The sequence below is a fragment of the Drepanopeziza brunnea genome (assembly GCF_022702325.1).
Source record: "Drepanopeziza brunnea f. sp. 'multigermtubi' strain 214-2 chromosome Unknown ctg5, whole genome shotgun sequence".
NCBI classification, from domain to species: Eukaryota; Fungi; Ascomycota; class Leotiomycetes; order Helotiales; family Drepanopezizaceae; genus Drepanopeziza; species Drepanopeziza brunnea.
The window spans coordinates 530,528-549,026 of NW_027094068.1; the positions used below are offsets into that span (position 1 = coordinate 530,528).

At 41.1% G+C, this 18,499-nt stretch overlaps 2 protein-coding genes across 2 annotated transcripts; both read left to right on the forward strand.

Annotated features, from left to right (window-relative positions):
- Positions 1 to 7,650: 7,650 nt before the first annotated feature.
- Positions 7,651 to 7,977, forward strand: L3040_003615 (uncharacterized protein; the record flags this gene model as incomplete). Its single annotated transcript, XM_066156484.1, has 1 exon — positions 7,651 to 7,977. One exon carries the CDS (start codon positions 7,651 to 7,653, stop codon positions 7,975 to 7,977), a length of 327 nt encoding a protein of 108 aa, XP_066012068.1.
- A 9,077-nt stretch (positions 7,978 to 17,054) lies between these two features.
- On the forward strand, positions 17,055 to 18,499 carry L3040_003616 (uncharacterized protein; the record flags this gene model as incomplete). The annotated part of the gene is made up of 3 exons (XM_007297233.1): positions 17,055 to 17,096; positions 17,178 to 17,796; positions 17,844 to 18,499. The coding sequence occupies 3 exons, from the start codon at positions 17,055 to 17,057 to the stop codon at positions 18,497 to 18,499; spliced, it is 1,317 nt and encodes a 438-aa protein (XP_007297295.1).

Sequence of the window (18,499 nt, forward strand, 5' to 3'; positions counted from 1 at the left end):
CCCTTATTTATTATTAGCTTCCGCTGAAGAGGGAGAGAGAGAGAGAGAGAAAGAAAAAAAGAAAGCAAGAAAGCAAGAAGCGCAAAATCATCCTCTCCCCTATCTCCATTGCTGCTACAAGTACTATATATATTCAAAATAATATATATATTTTCTTTTTCCTTTTAAATCGCGCTTATTTTCGCTTAATATATCCTGAAGTACTTCTTTCGTGACTTCCTTTTAAGGCGTTAAAGGGATTTTAGAGCGCGAATTGTTTGGCTTTTAGATTAATTTGTATAAAGAATAGTTTAAGATTCTGTATGCTTAGTTAAATTTAATTAGATTAGATTAGATAGATTAGTTAAGTGTTTTGATGTAATTCGTTATAAAAAAAAGCTCTTGTTTATTTATTGTCACCAACGGTGACTTAAGATAAATTCTAGTAGTTGTGGTGGTGATGAGTCATCCAGTAGTTGTGGTAGTGGTTGGTCATCTAGTAGTTGTGGTGGTGATTAGTCATCCAGTAGTTGTGGTGGTGGTTAGTCATCTAGTAGTTGTGGTGGTGGTTAGTTATCCAGTTACGTGAGACTATTCTATACGGATCTAGCAAGATTTGTGAGCGTGCTAAGACTTTTATTCTATGTTAATCTATTGAACTTTTTTCGGAACGGGTCGGCCTGTTTAATTCATGTACAACAGCTAAACCTAATCGAGATAAGTGGCTTAGCAGCACGCGCAGTACCTTATAGCATCTGCACGTATTAAGTACGTACCCAACTTTTTCGTCCTTTATCATCTGCTTAAGTATTGTTGCAACCTCTACTAATTCATAATATGGACCTTCGTATCTATACTCACACGCGATATGTACTTAAGAACACCTTTTAGCTTATTACATCATTTCAAGACTATAGTTAAGGTAAAATATTCGCCTTTTGCAATGATTGTAGAGCTAAAAACAGAGCTTCTAAATCTGCATACAGGGCAAAACATTCTTTACCTCCGTCTAGTGACGATCACGATCTATTAGCAAAAAAGCCTCGCGGCCGACCTCGGCGCGCTCCAATTGCAGCCTCTTTCTTACGAGCCTCTCTACGAAAACCACGCTCCTTACGATATTCACTACTAAAGCTTGGTCACCCTTACCTTACGCAGCGTACCCTTCGCAAATACTCTTATGGATCATCCCTTTTATTGCGGCGTACCTTAAACAAACCACCTTTCTTACGCGATCTTGCAGTTCGGCTTAGCCCGCCTTCGCCTTCTCTATTACGACATACGCGTAGGCCTGCCCGAAGTAGTGGCATAAGTGGTTTTGGCGGAGATACACATAGTAGTTTTATGCGTAGGCCAGCGCTAGGTGGCATGAGTAAGTCTTTTTAGCTAAGTTACTAAAGTTACTAAAGTTACTAGAGTTATTAATGTTACTAAAGTTTCGATTCTACGGCTTAGCGCGTTCAAGATTCAGGTTTCGGCGAAGATACATACGGTTCTATACGCGGGATTGCTTAAAGTGGCACAAGTAGTAGCATAAGTAAGTCATTTCAGCCAAGTTACTAGAGTTACTAAAGTTACTAATGTTATTAAGGTTTCGATTCTACGGCCTAGCGCACCTAGGTTTCAGGTTTTGTTAAAGGTTTATATAGAGGTACATATGATGGTTTTATACGTGGGCCTGCTCGAAGTAGTAACATGGCTGGATTTGGCGGGGATACACACGGTAGTTCTATGCGTAGGCTAGCGCTAAGTGGCATGAGTAGGTCCTTCTAGCTAAGTTATTAAAGTTATTAAAGTTACCAAAGTTACTAATGTTATTAAGGTTTCGATTCTACGGCTTAGCGCGTTTAAGATTCAAGTTTCGGCGAAGATACATACGGTTCTATACGTAAGCTTGCTTAAAGTGGCACAAGTGGTAGCATAGGTAAGTACTTCTAGCCAAGTTATTAGAGTTACTAGAGTTATTAAAGTTATCGAGGTTTCGATTTTACGGCCTAGCGCGTGCAAGATTCAGGTTTTGTTAAAGGTTCATATGGTTCTATACGTAAGCCGCCGCAAAGTAGCATAAGTAAGTCCTTTTAACCAAGTTACCAAAGTTATTAATTTGCTAAAGCTCACTTCTTCCGAATCGGCGTATTAGATTTGCAGCAGAGTCTGAAGCTTTCCAAAGAAGCTTAAGCGGTTTAAGTATGTTACTTAAGTTACTAGAGTTACTAGAGTTACTAGAGTTATTAGAGTTACTAGAGTTATTAATATTACTTAGGTTCTTCTAATCTGCGATCCAAGCTTACCGTTTTGATCTTATACACTTTGCCACCACTTAATATACTTAATACGGATAACACGTCTTCTTTTGAAGAGGTTCCTAGTACTTTGCTACCGTCTTATCAACCATAGCGAGACAATAACTAAGAAGAGGATTCTAAGGATAATGAACTCTTACTCTCGTCTTCATCCCTTTTAATAAAAGGGCGAAGAGGTCGCTTAAGAAAGCTTGCTTTTCGTATCTTATTAGAGTCGCAATTGCGTCGTAGCCGTCTTAGAAAACAAATTTCTAGCTCATCTCTTCTATAATCGTCTAGCGTCTTACGGAACTCTTCTTTTAACCGCCAAATGTTCTTTTTTGATTCCGGATCCGAACTAAAGGTTACCGGCTTTCGCTTAAACGACTTAAAGCAAGGTCGTGAGACACGTAAGGCTCGAAAGATCCAAGCTAATATCGAACGAGAGAACCGCTTATAGCGGAAGGATGAACGAAAGGCTGCTAAAGAGGCTGCTTAGGCCGAGCAAGAACGCCGCCGAAACTTCTAGTTCTAAAGGTCTATCTTTCTCTCGGATATGTCACAACTATATGCTACTCCAGCCGAGTACAAGCCGGCGGTTAGTAAAAAAGAATGGAAAATGATTCAAGATTTTCACTCGACTATAAGAGCTATCTAAATGGACCTTTGCTTTCGCTGCAATGAAAGATGGTTCGAAATACGACTTAAAAAAGTCCGCGGCGATATCATTTGTCACGAGTGTGACCGCCGTAATAAATCTATCAAAGAGCCGGATCTCCTTAGACAGCTTTATCTCATGACAGCTAGCAATAACATAGACCCAAGTAAAGTGCCGGATTACTTGCCGAAGCTTTCGGCATTAAAAGAAGCGTTGATCTCACCGTTACATGTTAACATATCGCTTTGGCGCTACCGCGGCCACTAATATAAGTACTCGGGCCACGTAGTAACCTTTGCTTCTAATAACGCTAAGTTCTTTGAAAACCTTCCTTTGCTCTTTAAAGAGGTTAACGTGATTATTCTCAAGCCTAAGGGTTTTAATGAAGACCCCCGGATCAGCAAGCAGTTCAAGAAGGAATGCCGAGTTCGGCGCTTTGCGATTTATATCTGGCTTACTTTCTTGAAGGCAAATAATCCTAAGTATATTAATATTAATATAGACTAGGACTTAGTGGATTCCTTGCTCGTGGATAAAGATATAAAAGGGCGGGTCACAATTATTGAAGACGAAACACTTGAACAGCCTTTACTAAGGACAGCGGCTCTAGCTATAGAGTCATCGGCATAAAAACGCCGCCGCTTGCGCCGAGAAGCTCGCGGTAATCTTAAAGAAAATTCGAGCGAAGATGAAGCTCTTGCAGACGATAAGAATGCTTTACTTGATGTAAAGGATCACTTGGATCTTGACGATGACTTACTTGATGATTAAAAGCGTCCTCTTTTAAAGACCACTGTTCTCGATTTAAATCCAGATACTACGGAATCCAATCAGCTCTTTGCCCAAGTCAATAAACTCGCATCGAAGCAGCATGTTTTTGCCTTTGCTCCAAGCTAGCGGTCCACCTTAATCTCTGAGCTAAAACCTAATTAAAAGCTCTTTAGTTTAGCCTTTCTTACACTTTTCCTTACCGGCGCAAGCGATTTCCATACTTAACGATTCCGAAAGGTTAGTATAAAGGATTATGCTGAACACTTAATAAGGTACCGCGATAAGCGTTTTGCGACCCACTTTCGTTTCCGGTTCTACCTTTTTAATATTCTAATGCGCTTTAAAGTCGCAAAAGTATCTTTTTACTTTGTCAAGTCTCGAAAAGATATCAAAGACTTAAGTATTAATAGTTTGCGAGATCAATTGAAAGAGCAGCCAGCCCTCTTCAATCAGATCGTGCGCTGTGAGCAAGCTATCGATAGCACTCGTCCTTTTTAGAAAAAGCAAGGCTATCAGCTAGAAGCATTAGCTAAGTCCTAGCCAAACGCTACAGCAGCTTTTCTTATATAAAGTGTTGCGGACATGCAATAAGAAGACCTTTAGCGCTATTTTCCTCGGTATAATGAATACAAGGCCGCTAATTAAGCTGAGCGAGCTAAAATAGTATAAGTCAATATCTAAGAGAACCCGGCTATCATTGCTTATTACATCTACATCCGTTAGCAAGCTTTTTTACAGGACATCTTAGGTCATTATTTGCCGTATACTGATTTTTGAGTACGATAAGAGTGGCAAGACCGTGGCTCGGGCTATATTCACGGTATATTTTAGTTAGAAAGCAGACCGAACGATGCGGGCGAGCTTGAACCTGGTATAAACTTCAAGAAAGACGATTACTTTCGTATCTTAGACTTCGTTAGCTTTTGAAAGGATTATATCACCGCATATAACCCTGATGCTACTCGTTTACCAGATCTGCAAAACCCGACCTCTCTACCCTTCAGTATGATCAAGAATACCGTCGATCAACTTATTGCGTTAATTAATCGAATGCAAATCCATCGCGTTTGCTTAACCAAATACTGTTTACGCAAAAACAAAGATACAGGAGTCCTTTCTTGCAGATTTTACTATAAGCGCTTTATGCAGCTTACAGCTGATTATAATCGAAAGATCAATCTTCGCAAGTATCAATTCGCCGCTCAGCGCAATCATCTTTTGCAAAACCTTTTTTCACTTGTTTTTGTATTAGGCTAGTTAGCTAATACGGATATACAGCTTGTGTCCAGCCTTAAGGGTCTTTTAAAGTACGCTTCTAAGTATTGCTTTAAGCATGAAAAAGAATCGGACTCTTATAAAGACATTATTAATATAATCCTAGAACATATTAATACTAAGGCTCCGGCGCTATCTTTGGTATCTAAAATGCTTAACAAATTGCTAAGGGAAAAGGATTATAGCGCTCAAGAAGTATGTCACTTGCTCCTTAGGATCAATTTGACTAAATCCATTCGGAACTTTATCAATTTGGATTGCCGATCAGATAAAGACAAGAAGTACTAAGTGGAATTAAATGAGTATGGATTGGAACCCAAACTCTTTAACTTTTAACGGTACCGACAACGCCTCGAGCGAGTTGAGGATATTACTCTTTTAGACTTCCTTAAGGTCTACGATATATACACTTGCAAAAAGAAGAATTTCTTACGAAAAGGCAAGCTTTGGATCATCAATTACTTCTTTTAGTACTTAAACATTAAGGTCTATGATAATTATAAGCATAACGCACGTACTTATTTAATGCTGCACTATCTTTACCGAAAAAAGGACGACTTACTTACTGATGTTACCGAGGAGGAGCATCCGATATTCGCTTTAGCTTATAGCGCTTGCAAGCGCCTTTATCGAGATCCTTATAGCGATTCTTTGCATATGCCCGATTACTACGATCCTCTTTCTATAGCTGACGAAGAAGATGAGGCTAGTTTAGACGATGAATACGACATGGAAAGCCTTGAGCTTCAAGACCGTAATGATATTAACGCAAAAGAAGAATAAAACTTACGGAATCCTCGAAATCTTAATATTGTCTTTGTAGACGAAGACGATATATCGAATCGCTTCGAAGATCTTGCTTATAATTAAGATTCACATGTTGGCAAATACAACATCTTATCTACTTATATTCGAAATTGAAGAGCTGCTGCAAGAGTATCTGACATGCGAGTTAGCGCTACTCGAAGTTGTGACTTTAAAAAGCTTTCCGATGAGCAGAAAAGGTTTTACTATTCTATAATAGACCATTATACTATAGTATTACTAAATCAACCTTTTCTACAGCTGCTAATTCATCTCGACGGCAAGGCTGGCACGGGCAAAACTTACTTTATTTTAGCTACTTGCGTTCGGCTTCAAGATATGGCGGATAAAGCTGGCAAACTAAATCTAGTCATCCGAGCAGCGCTTACAAGTATTGCTGCTTTTGGCATCGCAAGAGCTACATTACATTCTTTATTAGCGCTACTAATCAAATACCATGCTATAGACAATTCTCTTGCTACCTTCTAGACCTTCTAAGCGAAATTCAAGGACTGCAAGTATTTAATTATTAATGAAAAGTCAATGATTGATCTAAAGGATTTCGCTCGAATTCAACGGCGCTGTGCTTAGATTTTCCTTGAATCTTAAGAGCTATTTAAAGGTTTGAGTATTTACCTTTATAGTGATTTTTACTAGTTACCGCTAATTGAAAGGAAGTCCTTATTTGTAACCTACAACTTTTCGCCGGAACAAAAGATCGGTCAGTCTTTTTATCGATTATTCAACAAAACTATTCGATTTGAGGTCATTATGCGTTAAGAGGGCGAGTCTTTAAAAGCTATCAATTTCCGCAAAGCCTTTTTAAAACTCCGAAAAGATAACCTTTCGGTGGATAATTAAGAACTCTTTATTTCTCGAGCCAAAATGAATATCCGGCCGGCTAATAGAAAATCTTTTAAAGATGCCTTTCGTATTTACTTTACGAACGCGGAAATGAAAAAATACAATTACGAGCAGTTAAAAAAGCTGGACGCGCTTATCTTAAGACTCAAGTTAAAGAATACGAGCAGCGCGAAAGCTTACAACGCTGATTGGAAAAAAGCTGAAGGCTTAAAGCAAAGCATTGATATATGTATTAGAGCTAAAGTAATGTTGAATCAAAATCTCTGGACAAAAATAAAGGTAATCAATAGGTCTATAAAAATAATTAAGGATATCTTCTAGGAGGCAAGCGTCAAACTACGCGAAGAACTGCTATAAGGCATTATAATAAAGATCGAGGATTATACTGGTCCTACTTTCGAAGAAACTAGATAGTTCTTAGTATTTACCGTCGATCGAGACTTTTTTTACGACAATAAGCTTTGCAATCGTCGGCAGCTCTTTCTTCGCGTGGCTTACGCAATCACGGTATACAAAAGTCAAGGAATTTCCTTGATTAAAGCAGTGATTAGCTAGGCTAGGGCTGAATTTGCCTATGGGCTATATTATGTATCAGCTTCTAAGGTAAAGACTTTGGCGGGGGTTATGTTTAAGAATGTGTTTGATTTTTGCCGCTTTAAAAAGAAGTCTATTAGTACTAGTATTGATCGGGATACAGATTATGTGTATAGAGAGCAGCTTGCACAACGATTGTAAAACTTATAAATAGATACAAATGGTATAGATGTTACCGCTAATTACAAAAGTTACAGAAGTTACAGAAGTTACAGAAGTTATAGAAGTTACAAAAGTTACAGAAGTTATAAAAGTTACAAGATCTAATAAGAATCTACTATTACTCGCTTAATTCAAATAAAGGCCTATTTCCACGTGCACTTAGCTTTAGTAAAGTATTTTCTTTATATTTAAATACTTTGCATTTACGATATACCGAAATCAAACAATACATAGCAACAAATCACCTTTTTTATCGCGATCATGAATACGAAGCAGGAGAAAGAAAGTGTCACTAATTATATTAAGGATATTGAGGAAGAAGGGGAGCTGGAGGAAGGCGAGATTCAAGAGGAGAACGAGATTAAGGAGGAAGGCGAGATTGAAGAAGAGAGCGAGATTGAAGAAGAGAGCGAGATTAAGGAGGAGAGCGAGATTGAGGAAGAGGGCGAGATTAAAGAGGCCGAGATTGAGGAAGAGAAGGAAAAGGAGATTACTACACTACTATCGAAAACTCTTTTGCTAAATGACCTTTATTACGCAACCTTACAACGCGCATTTATCGCATCATTACCCAGCTTGCTACGCTAGCGATATGAATCACCCGATCTCTTCGGTAGTAACGACGAGATGACCCGCATTATAAGTGAGATCAACCTTAAAGGGCTCATCGATGCTTTAAGCAGCTAACAAATCAAAGTTGATGCTTAAGGCAAGGATGACACACAAGATAATGCCTAAAGTAAAGATAAAACACAAGATGATGCGGAAGGCAAACGAAAAAGCGAAGTAAGCAAAAGAGGCTAAGGTCTTACACTTACGGACTTTTTTAGATTCATATACACGACGTATAAAGATAAGAAAATATACGACGATCTCGATGTATACCGCGCTTTCGGATAGATCGACTAATCTAAAAAGATCAAGGCCGAAGCAGAAGCATTGGATTTAGCGCTGGATTTGCCCTTTCTTCTATTCTTTCTAACTTCTAGGCCAGGTATAAATACGATATATCAATCTCTACCGCGTCCTGCGCCTCTCGCACTTGCTTAGCTACTTAAAAGACTTATCAAAATCGAGTGCGCTAAGTGTTATACCTTCCGCTTATTGCTATACTTCCTTATCTTGAACACTAGTTTGCGATTTACTACTTGCCTGGATTGCTGTCATCAACGACGCTACGAGCTGGCTAAAGAGTACTCTATTCGGGATACAGCTCGGAAGGCTTTGGTTGGCAATTTGGCAGATATGATGATGTCGGAATATACGGCGAAATTGGCGGACGAACCTTGCTGGGGCTGTTTGAGTCTATTCTCGTAGAGAGAGCTAGATAGCTTATATACTTGTTACCATTGCCGTAACAAGCGGACCTTTTAGCGCTTATGTGTTTCAGATGGGCGTATAAAAAGGGCTATTCAAAGCTTAAAAGCTCACGCATAGATCGAGCTTAAGGCTCACCGATTGATGGCCATAGAAGAGTATAAGCTTAACGAATTGTAGGATGTACACTAATGGTTTATTGTTAAAGGTGGTTGTATAGCTATTGGCAATTAATCAAGGGTAAATAATGTATTTAGATTGTACGGTTAATTGCGCCGAATCAACTGTAACCTTTGTAACTTTTGTAACTTTTATAACGTTAATAATTTTGTATGATTATGCATGCCAAGCCGATGGATTTAACAAGAGCGAAAATTTACTTGTGTTACAAAAGTTATAGAAGTTACAAAAGTTACAAGAGTTACAAGAGTTACAAGAGTTATAAGAGTTACAAGAGCTACAAGCTATTATATAAAATATTGTATAGATATACTGCTATACCGACGAATACGACAAGTGTGAGAATTTGGCTGAGCACGGACCTTTTTGAAAGGTGAATTCGTCTGTCACTTTTCAATATTTACTATAACTTAAATATTCTTCTCAACCTCAACCTTAACATTAATATCAACCTTAACTCCAACCTCACTTTCAACCTCAACTTTAATTACAACTACAACTACAACTACATTCGCAATATGATCTCACTCCGTTAGCGCAACTTTCGAGACGGACCTTATACAGGGCGGGTGGGTCGGCCGGATCCGGCCCAAAGGCGGCAGGTACAACTACTTCGCAGGCAGCAGTGGCTGCTTTTACACCCTTTCTCTTCCCCTTAACAAGCCTTGCCTCTTGCCTTGCTTGTTGCCTTGGTTGAGCCCGCGGTATAAGTGATAAGTAATACACTCTAGCTACTTACGCTAATATTATTATATATAGATTTAATCAGGACGACGATGATGATGAAAATGAGCTAATAATCTTTCGCTCTCCTTCCTCCTCTCTTCTTCATACCGTCCCCGCCGTCCCCGCCGTCCCCGCCGTCCCCGCCGTCCCCGCTGCTGCCTTGCCTCTTCCTCTCTCTCTTCTTCTCCTTGCTATAGATTTAGCAGTAAGAGAGGTCGAGAAGGAGGTAGAAGAGGATGAGGTGATAAAAGATTTTGGGCCCTTAATATAAGTCATCTTGAGATCAAGTGATACATTCGAGTTACTTACGCTAATTACATATATATATATAGATTCGAAGACGACGATATAAATGAGCTAATGATCTCTCGCTCTCCTTTCCTTTCTCTTTTCGTCCTTTCCGCGCTATCGATTCTTATCAGCGTCCCGGCTCTTAGCCTCGCCTCGGTTCTTATATTCTTCGCCGCCGCCGTGCCCCCTTTTGCTACGCCACCTGCTACCCCTCGCTTTATAAGCTTTGGACCGATCTTACCTTTACAATAAGGCACAAGCGTAAGTATATTTTCATATCTTTTATTAATGCTTATTGATCAAATCAATAGATGTTTGCGTCCCCGCCGGCCGTTGGTGGGAGGACCCTCTTTACTAAGGCCTAGCTTAAACAAGCTTAATCGACTGCCGGGTTTGCGCGGCTCCTTTGGGCCTGGACTACTTAAAAGAAGAACAAGGACCCATACACGCCTTCCGTTATAAGCATATGGTAGTCGTATAAGCAATCGGACTTGTTAAAGCTCTCCCCTTTTCGCCGTGCTGTCATCGGCCACGTCGGCCGTATCATGGAGATCGAATTGTAAGAATTACCTTCTTTTATCTTCTAGCAACCTTGGGCTAATACAAATATATAAAGGTGAGCTAGTAGACTCGCTTTGCGATGCGTGCGCTGCTGCTCGCCAAGAGTGCTGGGTATATTCTTCGGCCGGTAGGGCACAAATATCTAATTCGAGGGATGCGTGTGCTCGCTGTCGGTGGTCTCTTCGGAAGTGTACTGCGTTTAAGAAGAGCTTACGTAAGAAACGTGGACCTGGACCTCCTTCTCTTGCTCGAGACCCCCCCCCCCCCCCCCCCCCCCCTTTTCCAGGTGCACCTTCTACAGCTGGGTTAGAGATTCGGGTTTAGACCTTCTTTAATGCATATTCTTGGACTTAATAACTCTTATAACTTTTGTGACTTGTATGATCTTATAGCCTTTGTAACTTCTGTAACTTTTGTAACCTCTGTAACCTTTGTAACCTTTGTAACTTTTGTAACTTTTGTAACTTTTGTAACTTTTGTAACTTCTGTAACTTCTGTAACTTCTGTAACTTCTGTAACTTCTGTAACTTTTGTAACTTCTAATATTTTCGTAATATAAGTAAATATATAAATATAAGTAATAAAGGGGGTCCGGGGTCTCCCCGGTATAAAAATGAAAAGATGAGTAATAAAGGGGGGTTTAAGAGGGTCTCCCCCTTATAATAAAATATAAACTCGATAATAACTTTTGTAATTTTTGTAACTTCTGTAACTTCTATAACTTCTGTAACCTTTGTAACTTCTGTAACTTCTAATATTTTCGTAATATAAGTAAATATATAATTATGAGTAATAAAGGGGGTCCGGGGTCTCCCCGGTATAAAAATGAAAAGATGAGTAATAAAAGGGGGTTTAAGGGGGTCTCCCCCTTATAATAAATTATAAACTCGATAGTTTTTAATATAATAATACTTTTATATATATTTACTTTTATTTTACGATCTATTGAATAAGTTTGATATTTAGCAAAAGATAAAGTCCGATATAATATTATCAACGGGCTAATTATTAATTGTACAAAAATCTAATTTAATAATATACTAATGAGTAATTAGCCCGTTGGTGACACTACAGAGAACTTGGTCCTTTGCCCTGGTTATTATTGTTTTTATTAGTTTTTGCTAAAGAAAAAGAAAAAGAAAAAGAAGAAAAGCAAAATCATCTTCTCCTTTATCTCTATTGCTGCTCCAACTATTATATATATTCAAAATAATATATATATTTTCTTTTTCCTTTTGAATCGCGCTTATTTTCGCTTAATATATCTTAAACTACTTCTTTCGCGACTTCCTCTTTAAAGCGTTAAAGGGATTTTAGAGCGCGAATTGTTTGGCTTTTAGCTTAATTTATATAAAGAGTGGTTTAGGATATTGCATGCTTAATTAGATTGGATTGGATTAGATAATTTAGTTTAGTTAAGTAATTTGTTTTAGTTCGTTATAAAAAAAGGGATTTTGTTTATTTATTATTATTATTGTTATTAGTTTTTGCTAAAAAGGAAAGAGAAAAAGAAGAAGAAAAGCAAAATCATCTTCTCCTTTAATTTAATTGCTGCTCCAACTATTATATATATTTAAAATAATATATATATTTTCTTTTTCCTTTAAATCGCGCTTATTTTCGCTTAATATATCTTAAACTACTTCTTTCGTAACTTCCTTTCAAAGGGTTAAAGGGATTTAAAAGCGCGAATTGTTTGGCTTTTAGCTCAATTTGTATAAGGAGTGGTTTAGGATTTTGCATGCTTAGTTAAATTGGATTAGATTAAATAATTTAGTTTAATTAAGTAATTTGTTTTAGTTCGTTATAGAAAAGGGATTTTGTTTATTTATTATTATTATTGTTATTAGTTTTTGCTAAAAGGGAGAGAGAAAGGGAAGAGGAAAAGCAAAATAATCTTCTCCTTATCTTTATTGCTGCTTTAAGTATTATATATATTAAAAATAATATATATTTTCTTCGTCCCATTGAATCGCGCTTATTCTCGCTTGATGTATTTATAAGTACTTCTTTCGTAACTTCCTTTTAAAGCGTTAAAGGGATTTTAAAGCGCGAATTGTTTGGCTTTTAGCTTAATTTGTATAAAGAGTGGTTTAAGATATTGCATGCTTAGTTAGATTGGATTAGATTAAATAATTTAATTTAATTAAGTAATTTGTTTTAGTTCGTTATAAAAAAAAAGATTTTATTTTTTTATTTTTTTATTAGTTTTTATTAAAGAAGGAAAGAAGGAAGAGTAAGGGGAAGAGAAAGGAAGAGAAAGGAAGAAAAGCAAAGTAATCTTCTCCTTATCTTAATTGCTGCTCCAACTATTATATATATTCAAAATAATATATATATTTTCTTCTTCCTTTTGAGTCGCGCTTATTTTCGCTTAATATATCTTAAACTACTTCTTTCGTAACTTCCTTTCAAAGCGTTGGAGGGATTTTAGAGCGCGAATTGTTTGGTTTTAGCTTAATTTATATAAAGACTAGTTTAAGATTCTGTATGCTTAGTTAAATTTGATTGGATTAAATAGATTAGTTTAGTTAAGTGTTTTGATTTAGTTCGTTATAAAAAAAAGCTCTTGTTTATTTATTGTTATTGTTATTGTTAGTTTTTGCTAAAGAAGGAGAGAAAAAGGAGGAAGAAGAAAAGCAAAATCATCTTTTCTTTATCTCTATTGCTGCTGCAACTATTATACATATTCAAAGTAATATGTATATTCTTCTTCTCTTTAAATCGCGCTTATTCTCGCTTAATATATCTTAAACTACTTCTTTCGTGACTTCCTTTCAAAGCGTTAAAGGGATTTTAAAGCGCGAATTGTTTATCTTTTAGCTTAATTTGTATAAGGAGTGGTTTAGGGTTTTATATGCTTGGTTAGATTGGATTGGATTAGATGGATTAGTTGGGTGTTTTGGTTTGGTTCGTTGTAGAGAGAGAGAGGGCTTTTGGTTATTTATTATTATTGTTTTTATTGTTGGTTTTCGCTGAAGGGGGAGAAAGGGGGGGGGGAAGGGGGAGAGAGAGGAGGAAGAGCAAAATCATCCTCTTCCTAAGTTTCGTTGCTGCTGCGAGTACTATGTATATATGTATGTATGAAATAGGATGTGTTGTTTTCATCTCTCTCTCTTTCTCTCTCTCGTTACGTACAGTCAATCAGTCAGTCACCTCACCTCACCTCACCTCACCTCTCTCTCTCCGACCTGCTCACGCATCAATCAATAAACATCTACCTTTTTTTTTTTTTTTTTTTTTTTTTTTTTTTTTTTTTTCTTCCTTAGCAGATCTCTCCCTACCAATACTTTTTGACTAAGCTTTACAACTTTCTCGTGATCATATTGACCTTGATCATAAGGAGGTGGGGTAGGTAGGTAGGTAGGTGAGCTTTGGAAGAGGTGAAGAGGTGAAGGAAAGAAATTTTTGATGGGAAAAATTAAGAAGAAAAGAGAAAATTTGAAGAAAAAAAGAGGAAGAAAAATTGAGGTTTCGATGCGGTAACGAGGAATGGCGTGTGGGGTAATGATGCGTGGGGGGGTCTTGTTTTGTATTATTGTTGGTTGTTGTTGTTGTTGCTGTTCTTGGATGGGGTTGGTGAGGAGGAGAAATACCTGGGACCTGGGGGAGGAGGTGGGGGGAGAGAGAGAGAGAGAGAGAGAGAGAGAGAGAGAGAGAGAGAGAGAGAGAGAAAGAAAAAAAAAGGAAGGAAGCAAGGAAGGAAGGAAGGAAGTTGGTTTGTTTGTTGGGGGGGTTCGCTGCTTGAGATTAAGAGGAGGAGGGAGAAGAGAAGGGAAGTCTTTTGGAGGAGAAGGAAAGGAGAAGAGAAGAAGGGCGGCCGGATTTTGGCTGTATATCTTTTTGTAAGTGTACTTCCTCGAAGATGGAATCGATAGATATCGGCCCTTTTTTTTTTTTTTTTTTTTTTTTTTTTTGGAGAGGGGGGGGAGTGTTGACCCGTAGTTTTGGTGCGAGAAAAGGTGGTGCTGAATGCGTTAGCTGTTACCAAGTACTGTGAGGATGATGACGACGACGACGACGATGATGATGATGATTGTGATGAAGATTGTAATTATGATTATGATCATAATGTGACCAGACTGGTACGTAAAGGTACATCCAAAATGACAAGTCTGCATGATGAGATGACATATCGTTATAAATAGAATACGAAATCAAATGAGCGTCGAAACTGCTGAAACCGTAGAGTGAATCTATATATAAGCTATATTCTGTCATTTGATTTGGATATGTACAGCGTAATCTCGGGGGGCGAAAATCGTGTATTTATTTATTTTAGGAACTCGTCGTATATGCTGTGATTTGAATTGTTATATTTTTGGGTATCTCTGTAATTAGTCGTAAGGTAGGGTACTCCCAAGTAACGGTTGTTGAAATAAGCATCATATTGCTTCTTGGGGCCGGACTGAACTGTTATTCTGTGATCTTTTTATAGCAGTAGTAGAATTCCACGTATGGATATATAGATATAGTAGTATTTACAAGGAAGGGGTTGCAGATCTTTTAGAGTATTGTGATTTAAATCAAGACTGAGACTAAGGCTGAAACTAGGACGGAACGGGCGAGATGAGATGTAATTCAGATGAACAGATAGTAGTAGATGGATGTCTTCTTCAACATACGTAGTACCGGTACAGAAAGACCTGGACTAGGATGCGATGCACGGGTATTCTGTTCGTCGCACTACCGTACCCTGTCAACGGAGGTACGTAGTACAGTGGCCAAGTGTCGTAACCCTCGTCGACCCATGGCTACTATATCTAACCCACTTGGGCAATAACGTGATCGCTAGGCACGAAATTTTCCAGAACCTCGTTTGAACAGAGCCCGATTAAGTTAGAAAAAGTGGCTGTGGGTCGACGAGGGTTACGACACTTAACCGCTGTACTATAGTATTTCCGTACTACACGCGGCCATGGTGCGGCGTGCGTCATCGCACCTCGATCTGTAACGTCAAGTACGCACGGAGAAGGTGAAACCAGCTCTCGGCCCCTCCTCTCCTAGAGGCGCGCGTTTGCTTTGTTGGTATTGTTGTCGTCGTCGTGGTCGTCGTCGTGATCGTCGTAGTCGTCGTCGTGGTCGTCGTAGTCGTGATCGTCGTCGTCGTAGTCGTGATCGTCGTCGTCGTCGTGATCGTCGTCGTTTTAAGTAGACGGAATTGTTATGCAGAGGTAGGGAAAGACGCAAGACGGATCGCTTCGCTTCGTCATGGATGGATGGAGGGATGGACGGACGGATGGCGGGAGGGATGGATGGATGGACGGATGGATGGACGGATGGATGGCTGGTCGGCGCAATTCTTGCTCCTGCTCCTGCTCTTTCTCTTGCCATTTGAAGTTATCCACCTATACACGCTGGCATGAATGCATAAGAATATACTTTACCGTAGAGAGTACAGAGTAGAGAGTAGAGAGTAGAGAATAGAGCATGCCATGGCTGGCATACGGAGTACCGGTATACGGAAGGAGTCCAAGGCTGAGTGAGACTGACTGACTGACTGACTCGTCCGGTGTTGGGCGTTCGCAGTCGCATCGGATGAGTTTGAGTCAGATGGTGATTACGTTTTCCATCTACTACCGGTACTACTACTATTACTGTACTACTGTACTAGTAGCCGCCCCCGGTGCCATGCCCCTGCTACCGTACATCATCCCTTTTTTTCTTCTTTTCTCTCTCTCTCTCTCTCTTTTCCCCCCTTCCCCTTTCCCTTCCCTTTCCCTTTCCCTTTCCCCGCCCGGGCTCTCCATCCTTCCCTTTCCCTTGGCAGAATCCCAAAAGAAGGAAACTCTCAAACGGTAGTCCTGCGCCGGATCCCGTGTCGGGCCCGTGATCCCCGTAGACCATTGACCCTCCCGTGACCCCTCGTGACCCGCCCGTGACCCATCTGCCCCCCCCCCCCAGCCAGGCTATGCCATTGCCAGTAATACCCCGAGCTCTACTCTACCTGTGACGCCGAATGCCGCTGCTCATTGGTTCCCGCTGTCTGAGGCCTGACTGTCTGGACCTTGACCATCGAACTCGAACCTTGACCTTGGGCTTGGCGGCTTTTACTCCGAAGGCGAAGCCTCTTCCATACTTGAGAAGAAAAAAAAAAAGAAAAAAGAAAAAAAAGGGGGGATCTGACCCCCGATGGGTCCGACGAGTAAATGCAAACTAACTGTATCTGGAACTGCAACTGCACACATATTCACCTTCCACCCTCCACTTCTCTATTTCTTTCACCTCCACGGCCACAACCACAACCACAATTACATCCACATCCGCATCCGCATCCACATCCACATCCTCCTCATCTTCTTCTTCCTCTTCATTCTTTTTACCTGCTGCACCCCCCCTCCCCCCCCCATCTGTGCCGATCCGCCCATCCCCTTCAGCCCTATCCCACCTGCACTGTCGTTTGCTTATATTGCCCCCGACTCTCCCTCTCCCTCTATCCCCCATATCAATCCGCTTGACGACGCCTCGATCTTCGACTTTTTCTTGTTGTCTTCCTCTCTTTCGTCCTGCCTTGCTCCTGACCACCGACCACCGACCATCGACCATCGACCACTGGAATTGGTGGTACTGGCTAGTCTTCCCAGAGCGAGATGAGCCTCACGACCAAGCCGGAGAATGTCAAGTGGGTGGATGTACGTGGGAATCCGCTCTCCTCTCTCCAAGCCTTCAGGCCCCGCCACCATGATACAAGAACTGACTGACGCTGTGAACAGGGCATGCGTGGATTGGCGTCTCTCCTCGTCGTCTCCACACATATTGCCCGCGCCTTTGACGAACCGCTATTCAAGCCCACGAGTGCCGAAGGGCAAGCCCCTCGCATTCTCCAATATCCCATCATCCGGATCCTCTTCCAGGGCCGCATCGGAGTCACCATCTTCTCCCTCGTTACCGGATACGTGTGTGCCTTGAAGCCCCTGCGGCAGTTACGCGCCGGCCAGCAAGATGCCGCCTTCAAGGGCATCTCGAGGAGTGCCTTCCGCCGTGTCCCCCGCCTCATCCTCCCCACGTCGTTCGCCACGACGTTGATATGGTTCTTCTGCCAGTTCGGCGTCTTCGAGGTCGGCAACCGGGCCGCGGGCTGGTGGTTGAACTACACCTCACCGAGCATAACGCCGTATTTCGGAAATGCGGTCAAGAGCTTGATCCTCAATTTGATCACGACGTGGACGAAATCGTGGAATATCTACGACAACAACCAGTGGACGCTGCTGCCGTTATTGAAGGGGAGCATGCTGGTGTATATGTTCCTGGTGGCCACGGCATACTGCAGACCAAGATACCGCATGATCTTGGAATTGGCCATGTTCGTGTACTACTACATCAGCAACGATTGTGAGTCCACACGGAACCCCCCACCGGACAAAGCTAACCCCATACAGCCGCATTCGGCATGCAGTTTTTCTTTGGCGTCTTCCTCGCAGATCTATCCCAACACCCCCCTCACCAAGCCTGGGTCGCAGCCCGCACCTGGCCCGGTCGCGTGCTCTCGCCGGTTCTCATCTTCATTGGCCTCCTCCTCGCCTCCTACCCCGAAGACAAGGCGCAGTGGATGAAATGGTCCAAAATTATGGGCCAAACCTCCGTCTACATCTTCCCCAAGGACAACGAAACGCCCCGATTCTACTCGGGGATCGGTCTCATCTTCATCGTCCTCGGAATCCATTTTTCGAACGCGGTCAAGAACGTTCTCTCCAACAAGTACCTGCTCTGGTGCGGGAAGAACTCGTTCGCCGTCTACCTGCTCCACGGGTCCCTGCTGCGAAGCGTCATGGTGTGGATGTACTTTGGCATCAAGACCCCCCCGGACGTCAAGGGCGCAGACGGGAAGATGGTTCCCGGGCCCAACTTGAAGATATGCGGACGGGCGCGCTGGTACTTCTGGATGCCCATCTGGTTCGTCCTGATGTACTGGGTGGCCCACCTCTGGACCAAACACGTGGATCCCCTGTTCGCGAAGATGACGGAGGGTCTGGTGCACTATGTCTTTGAGGATCAGCCGGCCCCGGATTCCGAGAAGAGGGTGCTGCCGCAGTGA